We start from the raw sequence: 16,391 nt of genomic DNA, 5'->3' as shown, positions 1-16,391 counted from the left end.
AGCCCTAATGATGCCTGTCCTTGCCAGGTGTGCATGTGTAAGGGTTGGTAGGAATAGCGGTTACCAAATAAGCGGTAAGTAGACAGCTATTGGGGTGACATGGCCGCCGTCAGCTAACCACAAACTGTACAGTGAACAAACCAGCATTTGGTGAGCTCCCTCTAGTGATGGGGCAGATTATAAAATACATGGTTGGTCAGACTGTGAAACGTGACAAAGCAGCGGAACAAAAAAAAGTCTAATATTGTTGTTTAATACAGCAAATAAAGAAAAAAGAAAAAAAAACTAAAATTTAGTCTTCAAAACATTCTATTTAATTTATACAAATAACTACTAAATACAAAAAGTAGATTAAAACAAAATAGTTATTTTCTGGCAGAGTTTACAACGCAACATATTATAATTGCTGAAAAGAAAGGCATCTCCCCGTCCTCCTCCCTTCCCGCTCCCACCTGCAGAACGTTCTTCTATTTCCTATGTGGGGTAAAACGCGAGGCGGGAAAGAGAGTGACAGCAGAATAGGAAGCGTTCCGAACTTGAGACCACGCACTTCTCCGGATAGAGAAGAAAGAAGGTGAAATTGCAAATGTGAGCATACAAAAAAAATAAAATAAAAAATGATGGATTCCTCATGATCACGTGATACAAAAAGACTTGCGAAGAGCTGGAAGAAAAAAAAAACGAAAATCGAGCGGCGGCCATTTGCACTGTTCAGTTTTTCTTTTTCTTTTTGAAATTTAAGTGCACCAATAATAAATAAATTTGAATTTTTTTTTTTATAGATTACAAAAAAATAAAACAAAAAAATAAAAACAAAAACATATGTTCAGCATGGTTGTAAACATCAGTACACATGTAAAATCCAGCTAATGCTGACGACTTGTATTTCAGGCTTTTTTTTTTTTTTTTATAGATATATATAATTTTTTTTGTTTTTTCAGATCATTCCCCAGAACTGAACTGGTGTAATTCCTAACACAGATCCGTACACCGCCAACCGTATATTTGGCATCCGTCATTAAATTAAACCGTTACAGTGCAAGCAAGGAATGCAAAGAATTTCTAGTGCAATAGAACGGAGACGCACACGAAATATTGCTAATGAAAATCCGCTAAGATCCATGGGAATTCCTTAGGGAAGGCCGAGGAGGGGGGGGGTTCTCTTGCCATGATGGAAACGGTTTCATCTTCTGCTTCCAAAAAAAATTCATCTTCTAATGCCCAGATCTGTCCCGAACGCTCATCACCACCCCCCGATGCTTGTTTGCACGGGTCTGCATCGATGCAAGTGTTCAGTGAAGTGCTGTAATAGCCGCAGATCCTGCCATGTCGCTGCTACAGGAATTTTTTCGGCTGTATCCTAAAGATCTGACAGCAGGACCGTCTTGGAAAGGCGGGTGCGCATTAAGAAGTTCGGCTTTTACAGTTACAGTTTGGAAAAGAAAAGTAAGAAGTCTACACCTCGGCAAGCAAGCACTGTATCTGAATCCATTTTCCTTACGCTGATGTTCAGCAGTCTGATTTCAGTTTATCTAAGGAATTGTCAATTTTGGTAAGAGTCTTTTTGATGCGCAAGGCTGTGAGTCTCGCCGATGGGTTTTGGTACCAGCATTCCTTCATCAGTTTAGCCAGCGATGTTAGCGTCTGGAGGGGGGGGGGGGACAAAGAGTGAAAAATAATGAGGATGATGGAAAAACTACATATGTAAGATGTAAAGAATAGAGATGAGCGAACAGTAAAATGTCCGAGGTTCGAAATCCGATTCGAACAGCCGCACACTGTTCGACTGTATTTCGAACCCCATTATAGTCTATGGGGGTAAATGCTCGTTTCAGGGGTACGCAAAATTCGATAAAATTATACTTACCAAGTCCATGAGTGACGGTCGGGCTGGATTCTCCTTGAAGTCTTCTCCCGGCGCAGCGCCCCCGCGGCGTCTTCCGGCTGGAATTCACTCTGCCTAGGCATCAGGACCTAGGCAGAGCCGACTGCGCATGCGCGGTTGGCTCTGCCCGGCCCGACGCCTGAGCAGAGCCGACTGCGCATGAGAGGGAATGCCCGCACATGCGCAGTCGGCTCTGCCTAGGCCGGATGACTAGGCAGAGTGAATTCCAGCCGGAAGACGCCGCTGGGACGCTGCACAGAAAAGACTTTAAAGGTAAGAGAAGAACCAGCGTTGATTGGCAGTGTATAGCATTCTGCCAATCAACGCTGGTTCTGCATCAAACCTTAAACTTCAAACAACTAGTAGTGTTCGATCGAGTACAAGTATTTCGAATACCGTAGTATTCGATCGAACACCTACTCGATCGAACACTACTTGCTCATCTCTAGAACCAAAGTGAAACATTATCTAATTAAAATGCACCGTTCTATAAAATTATATGAATGTGTTATATACATTCGAGACGAGTTCCCAGTAAGAATAAACCTGCCAAATTCCTATTAATAGGGAACCAACACTTTGGACCCCTTACTGATCAGCTGTTCTATTAAGCACCATCTTAGTACTGCAACTCTGCACCCACTGAAGTGACCAGGAGCAGAGCTGCAGCACCTTGGCATTGCCACTATATATCAGACTGTGCCGTGTACATCCAGCACTCGCTACTATATAGCTTCCAACACCCGGAGCTGGAACATCCAATCAGTGCGGGGTCCGAGTGTCCTTAGGATAGGTCATGAGTATGGAGAGTGTCTGGGGGCCTGGAAGACCCCTTTAACATAAATACCCAATAGTATGTGAGCATTTGTCATGTCGCAGTGGTGCACCGACCAGAAGTCTGCCTTTTTAGACTTGTATGGACCAAATACTTACTGGGTCTGAAAACCATCTATTGGGAATGTTTGGTCTTTGTTGATCCACACAGACAACTTTCTTCATATCCTCAAAACTGGGATCATTGGGAACGACATCATAAAACGGTGGCTTGTAATCCTCAACAATACCTGGAAATAAGGAGACATTTCTGATTAGTGAAACGATCACAGGTTAATAAAGTGGATCAGACAAATCGAAAACAATCCGGTAGAGGATCATGAAGCTTCCCAGGGCAACAATTTTTGGATGAATTTGGTTTATTATCTAGATTTTATAATATATACATTCTATAACGTGCAATCTTCTTTTTCTTCATGTAGATTGTCAGCCCCATATATAGATCACAATGTACATTTTTCTCCCTATCAGTATGTCTTTGTAGAATTGGAGGAAATCCATGCAAACATGGGGAGGACATACAAACTCCTTGCAGATGTTGTTCCTGGCGGGATTCAAACCTAGGACTCCAGTGCTGCAAGGCTACAGTGCTAACCACTAAGCCACAGTGTTGCCCCCTGTAATGTGCAATTTTCAGTCTGACCACTAAACCTAAGAATAGAGTGACACTTGCCAATTATTTAGGTATTTTCAATGCAACAGTTAGAAAAAAAACAGGCCTTTCATGTCCTCGGGCATATGCTGAATTCAGCGCACTGTATATAAAACCACACGTGCCCGAGGACATGAAAGGTCCTCTTTAAGGTTGCCTTCACAGCTGAACATCCTGGGTTGTTCTTCCTTTATAGGGTGAAGGAAGAACACCCTAAAAAGACCACCTATGGTTGCAAGGAAAGCAATTACCCATACAGACATGATTCGTGTCATGCAAATGGCCAACTATAAAGAACAGTTCTCCATATGCCCTAACAGGACATAAGGGCTGGGATTATCTTGTAGAAGACCCCTTTACACATCCCTATTGTCGGGCCAATTATTAGGAACCACCATTCCCAAGGACGGACACTTTAGAAAATTGGCCTTTGCCAAACGTCTGATGGCAACCGGTACTGGAAGGAACGTTCCTTTATCCTCACACAGTCCAATGATCCTTCATCCTCATGCACGTCCATGCCCGACTATTAGCTTGGCCCATATAGAAGGTCCTTTAGTTGTCAGCGTGAATAACCCTTTTACCACCAGTGTATAAATGGGACTTCTCAAGGACATCCATAATGAGAGGGCGATAAGTAGGCGTACTATCAGCGATATGGAGGATCCTCAATACGGAGAGCGGCCGAGAATTACACATTGTGGATTTTAGGTTACTTATTAGCCAGAAGCCTTTGAAGTGGTAAGAACAAGAAAAACTTCTTCCAATAGTCGCTACTGATATAATCCATGCTCCTCCTAATACACATGGAGATCTCCGATAGAGGACACAAGGAGTTGTAGACACGCCAAGTGCCGCCATCTGGTGCTCTATTGCTTCTAGGTGAGAAGTATATGGAGGAACATACTACATACTACAGCCCCATAACATGGTCAGCGAGGAGACCCGCACAGGCCAAATCCCTACATTACTCCTCTGGTCACAACTCCATAGCGGCAGCGGCCATTATAACACTATAATAAGCAGAGTTGCTTTGCAGCGTTCTTCGGTTACACGTGAGCCTGAAGGCATCATTATAATAAGCAGTTCTTGCGTAGAAGGGAGGCGATGGGTACGACTTGTTCCCACCAAAAATGGAAACGAAGCAAAACCGAGGAGTAAACTAGATTCAGTATTCTTATTTCTGTGCCCAAGGGGGAGGAAAAAAAAACTAAAAATATATAATATTAATATGTAATCTGCATAATTTCTTAAGCGGTTTCTAGGGGAAAAGTGGCACGGCTCATTAACCCCTTTAAGGACGCGGCCTATTCTGACCTTATACCGGGGAGGGTTTTTTTTTGGTATTGAGCTGTAACAAATTCCCTAATCTGATCCCGACCCCTTCATTCGGCACTATTAACCCCGCAATCCTCGTATCCTCATGCACTTCATATCTGTACACATATGTGACGTGTCGTCTAGTCTTTTTATAGAAGACATGAGGACTATTGAAGAAAACAAAGCGCCGTTACCTCGTCTCAACTCCTAAGTATAATGGAAGGTTTCTATATCGTGGGAACTGTTGATTAGTTTTTTTTATTCTAATGTTTCTGCATTGTCTGGGTTGTATCCTCCGAATAGTAGAGTATTGCAGAATCTGGCTGCAATGGGGAAACACGGTGGCTCAGTGGTTAGTATTGCAGCCTTGCAGCGCTGGGGTCCTGGGTTCGAATCTCACCAGGAACAACATTTGCAAGGAGCTTGTATGTTCTCCCCGTGTTTGCATGGATTTCCTTCCATACTACAATGTACATTGTAATCCCTATATGGGGCTCACAATCAAAAAAAAAAAAAAAATTCTGGGTGGAACTATATGTATTAAGATTATAAGGGCTTCATTTTTGCAGGGCAAGCCATACTTTTTAAGGGCACCATTTTCTGCGTACCTTCAGCTTGTTCACCAAATTTTATTCATATTATTTTGGATGGAAATGGGGAGGGGGGAACAACAATAGGTAAAATTAGTATTTAGGAAGTTGGAAGGAAAAAAATATAATTTCCGTGCGGCTGAAAATCGGAGAGGTTACTTGAGTTGTCCACGATTTATTTACTATCTATCTATCTATCTATCTCCTATCTATCTATCTATCTCCTATCTATCTCTCTATCTATCTCATATCTATCTATCTATCTATCCATCCTAACTATAGAAACAGTCAGGAAAGCAATATTGTACAGGCACCTTAGATACACCCAGCATCTTAGATACATCTATATTAGTTTAGCGCCCACCATCTACATGTTGGCAGGACTTACGTGCCAGACAAACACTACACAACAAAATAAAAACAGTAACACAATCCTTAAAACTGGGTGACAGTTCGACCCCAAATAAAACACAAGGAACATTTTATAAGTTCAAAATAGCGGCATGAGCCAAGGCTTCTGAGAATGTCTGAGCGAGCAGAGCGAGGACGTGTGAACACGTGGTACCAGGCTGAAAACACAAACAGCTTACCGTTGCTAACCATGCGTCTGGCAACTTCCCAGAGGACCAGGCCAAAGGCCCAAATATCAACTCTTTTGTAAGAGTCAAAACAATCCACTTGGATGGTCTCATCGAGAACTTCGGGAGCCATGTACCTCTTGGTGCCTACACGGGGGTTGTTCCCGACATCGAGCTGATTGGTGGATTGTGAGTGCATGACGGCCAACCCTGGAATACAAGAATATAAATTATATACACAATATATAATGGAGGATGTTTAATTAAAGGAATTTCACTGGATAATAAAAGACAGGTAGGATTGGAAATCAATTCCAACCAAACAGAAGAAGCGTTCGACATAGAGGGATTGGGAAGTTTGCAGTCAACTGCAGTAGAGTCTTTTGTGTATGCTTACCCCCTGGTTCAAATCTGTGTTTGGGATTCCAATCGGGGAGTACACTTTGGGGACCCCCTGAACCAAAACTTATACACATTAAAAAGAAGTTAGATAAGAAACCACATGGATCTCATAGACTATATTGGGGTCTGTGTGGTTACACCAAGAAACATGCGAGAAAAGTGGCGCTTGCAGTACTTTTCTGTCCGCATGTTTCATGCAGACACCAATCGGAAACTAGGGATTCTAATGATAAAAATCCCTTTAAAAAGCAGTTGGCTAAGAAACCACACGGACCCTGTGGACTATAATGAGGTCCGTGTGGTTTCTTAGCCAACTGCTTTTTAAAGGGATTTTATCATTAGAATCCCTTGTTTAGCTAAGAACATGTTGGAAAGGCATAAGAAAGGCGATTCTTCTCTTACCATGCTTTTAGTGATCCGTGCCACCGTTCCTGAGAAATTTCATATTTCTTCCATATGTAAATGAGTTGTAAGACAGCACAGAGGGCGTTCCCTGTGCTGTCCGAAAACTTTCCAGCGACGCCTGTCTTCTTCCGCCAGGCGCCTCTTCGCTGAGTCACTAGCCCCATCTTCATCCAAAAGCGCCAACTGCGCATGCCCATCGGCCATTTTCCTGTGGCTGAACAGGTGCTTGTGTAAGAGACCACAGGAACATGGCCGGCGGACACGCGCAGTTGGAGCTTTTGGGTGAAGATGCGGCCAGTGACATTGTGAAGAGGTGGACGGCAGAAGACGACAGAGGCGTTGCAGGAGAGTTTTCGGACTGCAAAGGGAATCGTCTCCTGTGCGGTCTGAAAACTCATTTACATATAGAAGAAAGAAGAAATTTCTCAGGGACATCGCCGCAGATCAGAAAAAGAAAGGTAAGAGAAAAATAGTCTTTATTAAGGCTATTCCGACGTGTACTTAGCTAATACAAAGGGATTCTAATGATAGAACTCCTATAATGTGTTTGGTAGTCCATCTGGGGGGGTCTTCATATCGACTCCCTGAACGGAATACCGAACACAGATGTGAACCAGGGGCTTAGCAGTCAACATAGAAGTACAACGTGTTCAGAGGACCAGTCAACTCTATTGTAGTCCAGGCTTATATTTCCAACATGATTGTGCTGCTCTTCTGTTGTTCCTTCTAAAAACAGGTTAATAAATTGACAACTGGGAGATGCCAACCCCCTTGTCAAACTGATGTGTATATGCCCAGTCCAAGACTGGATAGTGCAGCGAAGCGCCCCCAACTGGTAACCCTTTGTATCCGATTTTTGGAGATAGCCTGACAGACTATATGTACGAGTATGTATATCACTGTAAAATAATCTATAATATTTGCTAGTCTGGCATCACCAGTATTCCTTAACCCTTAAGTACTAACACGTTGTCTATCATAATGATATGTGTATGGTAGTGGTGTATGATCGACACCATGATAGGACTTAAGGGTTAATGCTGGAAATGGGAAATTATTATTTTTGGGGTTCTCTACACTAGCTAAATCCCAAGTAGATACTTCTATACAATTAAAGATATTTAAGGATAGGTCTCTATTATTGGTCAACGTCAGATGTAACAAAATCCCTATATACATCCGTGTAGACATCAGAAGAGTCACAGGTCACAATATTCGTACTCGCTAATATTAAGCTTTGTATACAAATCGACCTAGCCACGATAACGGGAGTGGACACTGCCACCTGGTGGTCATTTGCTATATTACAACTAGAAGGTAAAACAAATCTCTCCATATAATTAGAGATGAGTGAACACTGTTCGGATCAGCCGATCCGAACAGCACGCACCCATAGAAATGAATGGAAGCACCTGTGATGCTGACTTTGCCGGCGACCGGCCGGCGTCACAGGTGCTTCCATTTATTTCTATGGGTGCGTGCTGTTCGGATCGGCTGATCAGAACAGTGTTCGCTCTGAGACCTTTGAAGAGGACCTTTCATCAATACCAAATCTTCATACCCTTTAATAAGTGTCGCCACACCAATTCTGGCACTGTTGGACTTTGTTCTGAAGCCCCCACAGTTCCCGAGCAATCATGTCTGTTAGTCTCAGCCTCCAATATGCTAAGTAGGTTCTTATACTGACAGATGGGCGGTCCAGGACTGAAGCAGATTGTCAGGTGGGAGGTCCTAGATAAAGCCTAATTAGTATTTTGTGTGCTGAAACTAGCAGCACTGATTGCTCAGGAATGGCAGGGGCTAGAGAACAAATTCATACTGTGCCAGAATCAGCGGAGCGGTGCCTATGGAAGGATGCAAGGAACCATATCCCACCAGCATAATGCGAGACCCTCACCTAGATCGGCTATGCAGCACTGTCCGTTCTTCTTCACTAGAATATTCTTGCTCTTTAAATCCCGGTGAGCGATGGCAGGTTTCCCTTGCGTACCGAATATCTCAACATGTAAATGTGCTAATCCGCTGGCTATGGAAAGGACAATTCTGAGACAGGTCACCGTGTCTAACGTAGTTACTTGCAAGTAATCGTAGAGGGATCCCATTTCATGGTAGTGCGTAATAAGCCACAACTGTGTGCTGGAGTTTCTGGAAGTCATATCTGAGGCAATGAAACCTGGTAAGAGAAAAAAGCGATATAAGCCAAAGGCAGATCACATGGTGTGTATATATAAATATATTATATCTATATGGATGTAGACTATAGACCGCAGTGTCAAGGGTTACAAGAAAGAGTGCCCCTCCTGGTCATGGGCTGTGAATGGTACTGCAGCAATAAAGGGGTTTTCCAGGCGTTATATACTGATGACCGATCCTAAGGCTGGATCACCAATATCTGATCAGGCGACTGTTATGCCTTCATCACTGAATCCAGATCGAGCAGCTGATATGTCATGGTCTGACACTGCCACCCATCTGATATCAATCCCTAAGGCTAGGTATTAAAATTATATATATATATAAAATTAAAAACCTCGCAAAAATTTCTTTAATGTGATTAAAAAGGGAATGTTTTTATGTTAAAGCAATATTTAATATTGGGACCTTTGGTATTGATAATATGTCATCATCATCAGACCAGCATATTTGCTCATCGTCTGTGTGCAGGAGGTGCGGTGTACTAGAACTAGCACTACCCATACACTATGTGAATACATATACAAAGTAACAGATACAAGTGAGCAATATGTAACAAGCCAGGAAAACAAATTACAGGGGGACAAAAAAAAAAATCGTTGAAAGAGAAGGTGTTTTATTCCATAGACAGCTAATCCCAAAGCTAATCTCTGTAGCCAAGTGTGGCATATTTCAGAGCCTTGTGCGATGTGTCTCAAGTAGAGACTCATTCTGTACCTCGCCTCCTATTTACTGGTACACGCGGTGTTAAAACTTAATCCCACTATTAAAAAGTGAGAACCAGAATCAATACACAAGCCTGCCCAGACAGTAAGAACCCGCTTGTAAAACAGGGCACAAAGCGGCCCCAAGCTCATACTGAACGCCAGAACGGAGCCCAAGGCACCAGGGGTGCGCACACAATGGAGCATATTTTCTGGAGGGATGTTACTTTTCCAGGACCTAAATAAAGGCAACAAATTCTTGCTTTGCTACACTGCTGTCTGAACATGCAAAAAGAGTTATGGAGAGAAGGCAAATCTAATGGGAAGGAGAAGAAAACAAAATGTCAGGAATGTGGAGGCTTAAAAACTGGTGGAAAAAGGGCAAAAAAACTCCCCATAAAAACACACAACACAGTCTGGGAGTAAGACAGTTCGGTAAACAGCGCTCAAGCAAGCAGAAACCACAGCGGAATAGACGGTAGCGAGGAGAGCAGGCGCAACGCAAGGACTGTCAACAGCAAGTGAAGAATGTAACTAGTACAAGCGAGGCATGGCACAAGCGGGTGTCCGGGACCTTACAGCTGTTCCTATTACACCTTCTGGTTGATACAGGGGGCAAAACCTTATAGTTTGTGGCCTAGAAATGATGCACGTAATGTAAAGCGGTGCATATCTTTATTTAAAGTTTCAGGGCGGGTTCACACCTAGGCTCGGTCTCCGCTTTGCAGGTTTCCGCCTTCTGCCCGAGAAACTGGACAGGAGACGAAAACCCGGCAGTCCGTTTTCAAATCCATTCACTTCAATGGGTTTGCAAAGTGTCCGCCCGTGAGCATCTTGGGCGCTTCTGCGGTGAAACAGTTTTTGTTTCTTTTTTGTTTTTTTAACTGGACACAAGGTCAGACATACAGGACTTTGTGTCTGCTTAGAAAAAAAAAACGGGTTCACAGCAGAAAGGCAGAAGACGCTCATGGGCGGTCACTTTCAAACCCATTCAAGCTAATGGGTTTGAAAACTGACCGCCGGGTTCCCGTCTCCTGTCCAGTTTCTCAGGCAGAAGACGGAAACCTGCAAACCAAAGACCGGGCACAGGTGTGAACCCACCCTAATGGGGTTTTCCAATGAAGACGGGTCCTCAAACTTCTTTGCCACCCCCCTGGATACCTCCTGTATAGTTTGATGGCTCCCAATAGAAGCCGATTGTCACAGTGTTTGCATTCAAGGTTTCCCGCTGCAGGACCGGAACTACACATACAGATGTCAACAAACCCCGATGGCTATAATGGACCCCATTGTTAACTGAAAGCTCTGGATGATAAAATCTGGCATGCAGGAATTTTTTGTCTTGTGATTTTAGGTGCACACTGTCACAGAGCCTTAAACCACACATAGGTGATTTGCAAATTTTTTGCACTAAAAAAAATGGTCATAACCACAATGATGAGTCCCTCCACCATTGGGTAGTGCGGTGCAAACCAGCAAAAGGTCACAATCCATAGAACAGGTGTGCGCCAAATATGGTGACTTTTTCATGCCCCTTTAATAAATCCCCCTTATGTGATGGGATTCCTGAACGTTCCCATAAAACAGTAGGCCTGTGCTCAGCAAGTGCTGGTTACGGCTCAGACCCCATTCACCATTGAAGCCCCAAAGCCTAATTTTAGAGGCTACACTAATTTTACTTTCCTTACTACAGATTTCAAGAAATCTGAGGCTTACAGTTGGCAGTGGCCGCGCATATCAATTAAAAAGCAGCGTTACGCGCACCAGCCTGAGAGCCAGGGCCCGGGGAGGTTGGTACTTTTCCATTAACAGTAGTTGCTATTAAACAGTTACTAAAACAAGTAGCTGTCTCGCATTCCCATCAGCTAGAACCATCTGGTGAGGACGCAGGAGCGGCTTCTGCTAATTAAATCCTCGCTCTCCCAAACTGAACGTTCACCCCGCGTTCCCGAAGGGCAGGCCAAGAATTCTGTGACACTCGCGGTAACCCAGGCCCTGTTCCATCTACAGTCAGTGCTCGGAGAGGTCCAAAAATTCCGGATGTCATGGACTTAATGCAGCAAAGCCTTTAGTCTGCGGCAGACAGGGCACTTGTGTACTGGTATGTGCGCTGGGAATAGCTTACCTAGAATATTTTCATGTCTCAGCAGCACCGTGTTGTATAATTCGGTCTCCCTGAACCAGGACTTCTCATCTCGGGACGAAAAGATCTTTACAGCAACGCTTTCTCCTTGCCAGTGGCCGCGCCATACTTCGCCGTAGCGACCTTTACCTGGAAGGAGGAAATATACATCATTAAATGAAGAAAAGAATCGCAATACTTTGCTAAAAAATGAGTCCCAGTTCCATCATGCAACCCAAGCAATTACATGGGGCCCCAGAGTTTAAGGGGGCCCCACTAACCAGATAGTAACTGGAGTTAGGTATAGGCATAGTGTAAGAAGCAATAAGGAGGCAGTATATTGTATGTGGGGGCATGAAACCATTATATTGCATCGGAGGGAACTTATGGGTTCCCAGAAATGCTCAACCCATCCTGCACCCTCTACTGATGCAGTTTAAGACGGGTTACCGGATGCAATAGGCATCAAGACCAGCAGACTCCAAGGTACTTGAGCCTCATTTTAAGTTATTGGTGCATCTAAAGGTAACAAGGTGCTCAACATAATGCAATGTGGCTGTATCGCGATTCCTGGTGACAAACTCCCTTTAAGGATGGGGCACTGGGTGCTGTACAGTCAAAACGTGGAGGATTGGGTTAAGGGCACAACCATTTAGACTCCTGTTTTTGTAAAACAGGCAACACAACAAGTGTTTATCGGTCATGATCCACAGAGGACACATGAAATAAAGACTCAGCTTAGTATGAACAGCTGAAACCCAATCTCGAATGGGGCTCGGGCATTGTAATGTGACGCTCCTGGCACTGCCCCACACGTCTAAAGGCACTGAATGGTAATACGTCTTACATTATCAACCCATGTCAGTAAACCGTGAACCCGTCTGCCAAGAATTTTTATAAACTGACACTCATTAAAATATCGGAGCTTCGCACAATAGGAAAATCCTTGCAGGTAGAGAGCAGTGAAAGGAGCCGGGACCGTGCCAGCACTTTGTTACAGGACTTGGCTGCTCCGCGCTTCCTTCATAAAGCAGGGAATATAATGGCGCTTTTGTGTCAGCGCTTGTTCTGACTTTAACAGTCTAGCAGATAAAAGCACCTCAGATAGGCTAAATTTATCTGCTTAAAACTAGGACCTGCGTCAGGAATTTTTAGGTCTCGTATGTAGAAACCCAAAATGTGGCTAAAGTTTGCCTATTAAAAACTTACTTAGAAAGGTTACTTGGCTCAGGATGAACGTAATCTCTATAAAATCGCTGTCTGCGGTTTAGGAAGGTGTACAGTGGATTTTAATATGTACTGGATGGGAAACAGCGCCATCTACATGCAAGAAATTCTGAAATATGTTGCTAAAAGTTGTAGAACCATTGCACTATTGCTACCTTTTCTGTTTTAGCAATTCGCTGGGGTCATGACCTGTGATGACTTGATCACGAGGGACCCTTCTAGTGAAACCAATGTAGATAGGCCCAAAAAAAGTCAAGCCCACGAGTAGAAAAAGGTATATGGCACAGTAGACAGGTTTTTGTGGTGACCCTCTGTCTGAGAATCTGCTGCACTCTCCTATACAGTTGAAAAACAGTATGACATAATGGTTGCCTATGGGAGAGTTTCTGTAATAGTTTTTACCAGTTTATATACTTTAGGTTAAAGGGATATTCATGGACTTGATAATTGAGGACCTACCCCTAGGTAGGTCAACCACTAAACGTCAGCCACTGCCATGGGGTGCAAAACCCAAAACCCCATCAGGGCAGCTGTTTGAAGCAACATTGGCACTCCCCAAGCACTGCTTCCCCTTCACAGGCCATGTGATGTTGCATTCAGTGGTTACATGGCCTGGATGAAGCTCAGTCCCATTCAAGTGAAAGGGCTGAGATACGATACGAGGCAAAAAAAAAAAAAAAAAAAAAAAAAAAAACTACATAACATATGGCGCTGTGCTTGGTAGAAATGCTGCAGCCTCTTCAAACAGCTGATCAGCAGAGGGCTCGGGTGTCGGACCCCTGCTGATCTTTAATTTATGATCCATCTTAGGCCTGGTTAACATCTACGTTCGGTATTCCATTCGGGAAGTCCAGATAAGAACCACCCGAATGGAATACCAAAAGCATTGATAAGCAGTGAGCTTATGAAAGCACACGGACCCCACAGACTATAATGGGGTCCATGTGTTTTCCACACTAATCATGCAGAGAGAAAAGTAGTTCTTGAAGTACGGTACTTTCCTCTCTGCATGTTCCGTGCGGACACTGCACAGAAAACACACGGACCCCATTATAATCTATGGGGTCCATGTGCTTTCATAAGCTCACTGCTTGTCAATTCGTTCGGTATTCTGTTCAGGGGTCCCCAAGCGGGCTCTCCGAATGGAATACCGAACGCAGATGTGAACCAGGCCTGGAAAACCCTTTTAAGTGCACAGACAGTGTGTTCTTAACCTTAGTGGTACCCATTTACTGTATAGCATATAGACAAAAAAAAAATAATACATCAATACTAACCAACACATTCTGCAAGGGTAATCTGGCGAGCCACTGTCCTCTGCACCAGGAACGGAAGCCCAGAGCCACTGCCGGACGTACACGAGTGATCCAGCAGATCCTGGAGAGAGAGGAAGGGAAAGATAAATCACTGAAAATAAAACAGCAATAAAAAGTATCGCCAAGACTGAACACTGTAACAAAAAGAACTACAACAATGTAACAAAAAGGAACCTAATCAAATTGTACCACTAGGTGGCAGCACTGCACATTCTACAACAAGAAGTGACCTAATATTTCAGGAGCAAGGTTAAAATGTGTTACTATGTCCTCCGATGGGTTAATCTCAAACAGAGAAGAGTCTTCACCTTACTAGGACATTTAACCTGGATTCTGTGAACTATTTTTTATTTATTTTTTTTGCTACTGTATTTTTTAGTAAAATAAATTCTAGAAAAACTTTATACAGACTCCGTACCAGCACATCACAGTCACATTGCGTCATACTTTTTTGTATGGGGCTTACAACACTATGCTTTCCTGTGTTTTAGTGGTCTTTAGATGTATACCACTAGAGATGAACGAACAGTAAAATGTTCGAGGTTCGATATTCGTTTCGAGTAGCCCCTCAATATTCGACTACTCGAATTGAATATCGAATCCTATTATAGTCTATGGGGGGAAAATGCTCGTTTCAGGGGTAGGCAACGTTCAATCAAATTATACTTACCAAGTCCACGAGTGAGGGTCGGGCTGGATCCTCCGAGAAGTCTTCTCCGTGCAGCTTCCCCGCGGCGTCTTCCGGCTCTGAATTCGCATGCGCAGTCGGCTCTGCCCAGGCCCGGTGCCTGGCAAAGTGAATTCAGAGCCGGAAGACGCCGCGGGGAAGCTGCACGGAGAAGACTTCTAAAGGTAGGAGAAGAACCAGCATTGATTGGCCGACTGTATAGCATTCGGCCAATCAACGCTGGTTCTGCATCGAACTTTTACATTCGAATAGCGAGTGGTACTTGATCGAGTGCAAGTATTTTGAATACCGTAGTATTCGATCGAATACCTACTCGATTGAATACTACTCGCTCATCTCTATATACCACCACGACAAAGGGACAGCATTTTGGCTTTCGTCTCACCAATTACCCCACAGTCGGTATGTTTAGCATACATGTACACCCTAAAGATATAACAAAACACTATGCAAAATGCAGAATTAAAGAGATATTCCTGGCTTAGATCTTAGGTAGTTATGACCTATCTGCATAGATCTCACTGAATCTGGAGAATCTGAATAGAATAGGAAAAAATAAAATAAGACTTGGACGTGTGCTTTTAATATTGGACTTGGAAAGTGACAACTACTCAGTCAGTGCCAGAAACGTGTTCCTATCAGTCGTCATTTCCCTTCCCCCCACTCTTCTTAGGTGATCCTACAAAGTGTTTGACCCCAGAGGAATAGGCTCCTTTCAGGTTATAGGAACACTCCACGCAAGGCCGAGTCACTGTGCTAAACCTGGTGCAGGGCCTGAGGGGGAGGAGCATGACCCATGGATTCTCTCTTTTATCCCTTAGGTCATACTCCTCCCCCTCAGGCCCTGAACCAGGTTTAGCACAGTGAATCAGCTTCACCTTGAGTACCTTTAAGGAATACAAGACTTGCACTTTACCTGAAAATTCAGAGCACAAATATATATACTTACGGCAAGGGTGCTGTCCCCCACATTGGATGCGATCAGCCCGTCTATCGTGCCGTACTCTGCATCTCGAGTACTCAATCGCTCCATGTGCCGCTGCTGAATTTTTCGGAAGACCAGCAGGGCCACAACAGAAAGTACTATCAGTACAATCACCGGTGCAAGGACAAATATGGCGAGAGTTTGGACGCTGTAAGTTAAGGCCTCACTATCCGTTGACCTCCCTAGATGAATAAGAATAGAGCATTCAGCATCTGTAGGATGACGCCATGTGGTGAAGAACACAATAACTTTATATTTCTCTCTACATAGCAGCTAAAAGTCCTTGAAAGAGCACGCGTTCACCTCTGTTATGTTTCCACAATTATCCATTAAATTGCCATGACCCTGAATTTATGACTAAATCAAATATTTAATGACTCGGCTCCGCAAGCAAATCTAATCTTCCAGAGAAACAAGGACCACCAAACACAGGTCAGTGCATCCTCATTTCTTTTAGAGGAGAAACAAAACAAAACAAACCCTTAAAGAA

The 16,391-nt window shown here is 43.7% G+C and overlaps 1 protein-coding gene across 2 annotated transcripts in view; it reads right to left on the bottom strand.

Annotated features, from left to right (window-relative positions):
• Positions 1-273: 273 nt before the first annotated feature.
• Positions 274-16,391, bottom strand: part of ACVR1 (activin A receptor type 1) — a 54,694-nt gene continuing 38,576 nt past the window's right edge. Inside the window, exons 4-10 of one of the 2 annotated variants that reach the window (XM_075284388.1) lie at positions 15,866-16,083; positions 14,190-14,289; positions 11,689-11,835; positions 8,564-8,839; positions 5,872-6,069; positions 2,819-2,949; positions 274-1,644 (exon numbers count right to left, since the gene is read on the bottom strand). In XM_075284388.1, coding sequence (XP_075140489.1) covers positions 1,510-1,644; positions 2,819-2,949; positions 5,872-6,069; positions 8,564-8,839; positions 11,689-11,835; positions 14,190-14,289; positions 15,866-16,083 — 1,205 coding nt within the window. In that variant the 3' untranslated portion in view covers positions 274-1,509. The remainder of the gene's footprint in view (positions 1,645-2,818; positions 2,950-5,871; positions 6,070-8,563; positions 8,840-11,688; positions 11,836-14,189; positions 14,290-15,865; positions 16,084-16,391) is intronic. The other variant, XM_075284389.1, reaches the window with a different exon arrangement.

Source organism: Leptodactylus fuscus, chromosome 8, assembly GCF_031893055.1.
Source record: "Leptodactylus fuscus isolate aLepFus1 chromosome 8, aLepFus1.hap2, whole genome shotgun sequence".
Taxonomy (NCBI): domain Eukaryota; kingdom Metazoa; phylum Chordata; class Amphibia; order Anura; family Leptodactylidae; genus Leptodactylus; species Leptodactylus fuscus.
The sequence above is the reverse complement of the archived record's forward strand: the minus strand, read 5'-3'. Positions and strand labels throughout refer to the sequence as shown.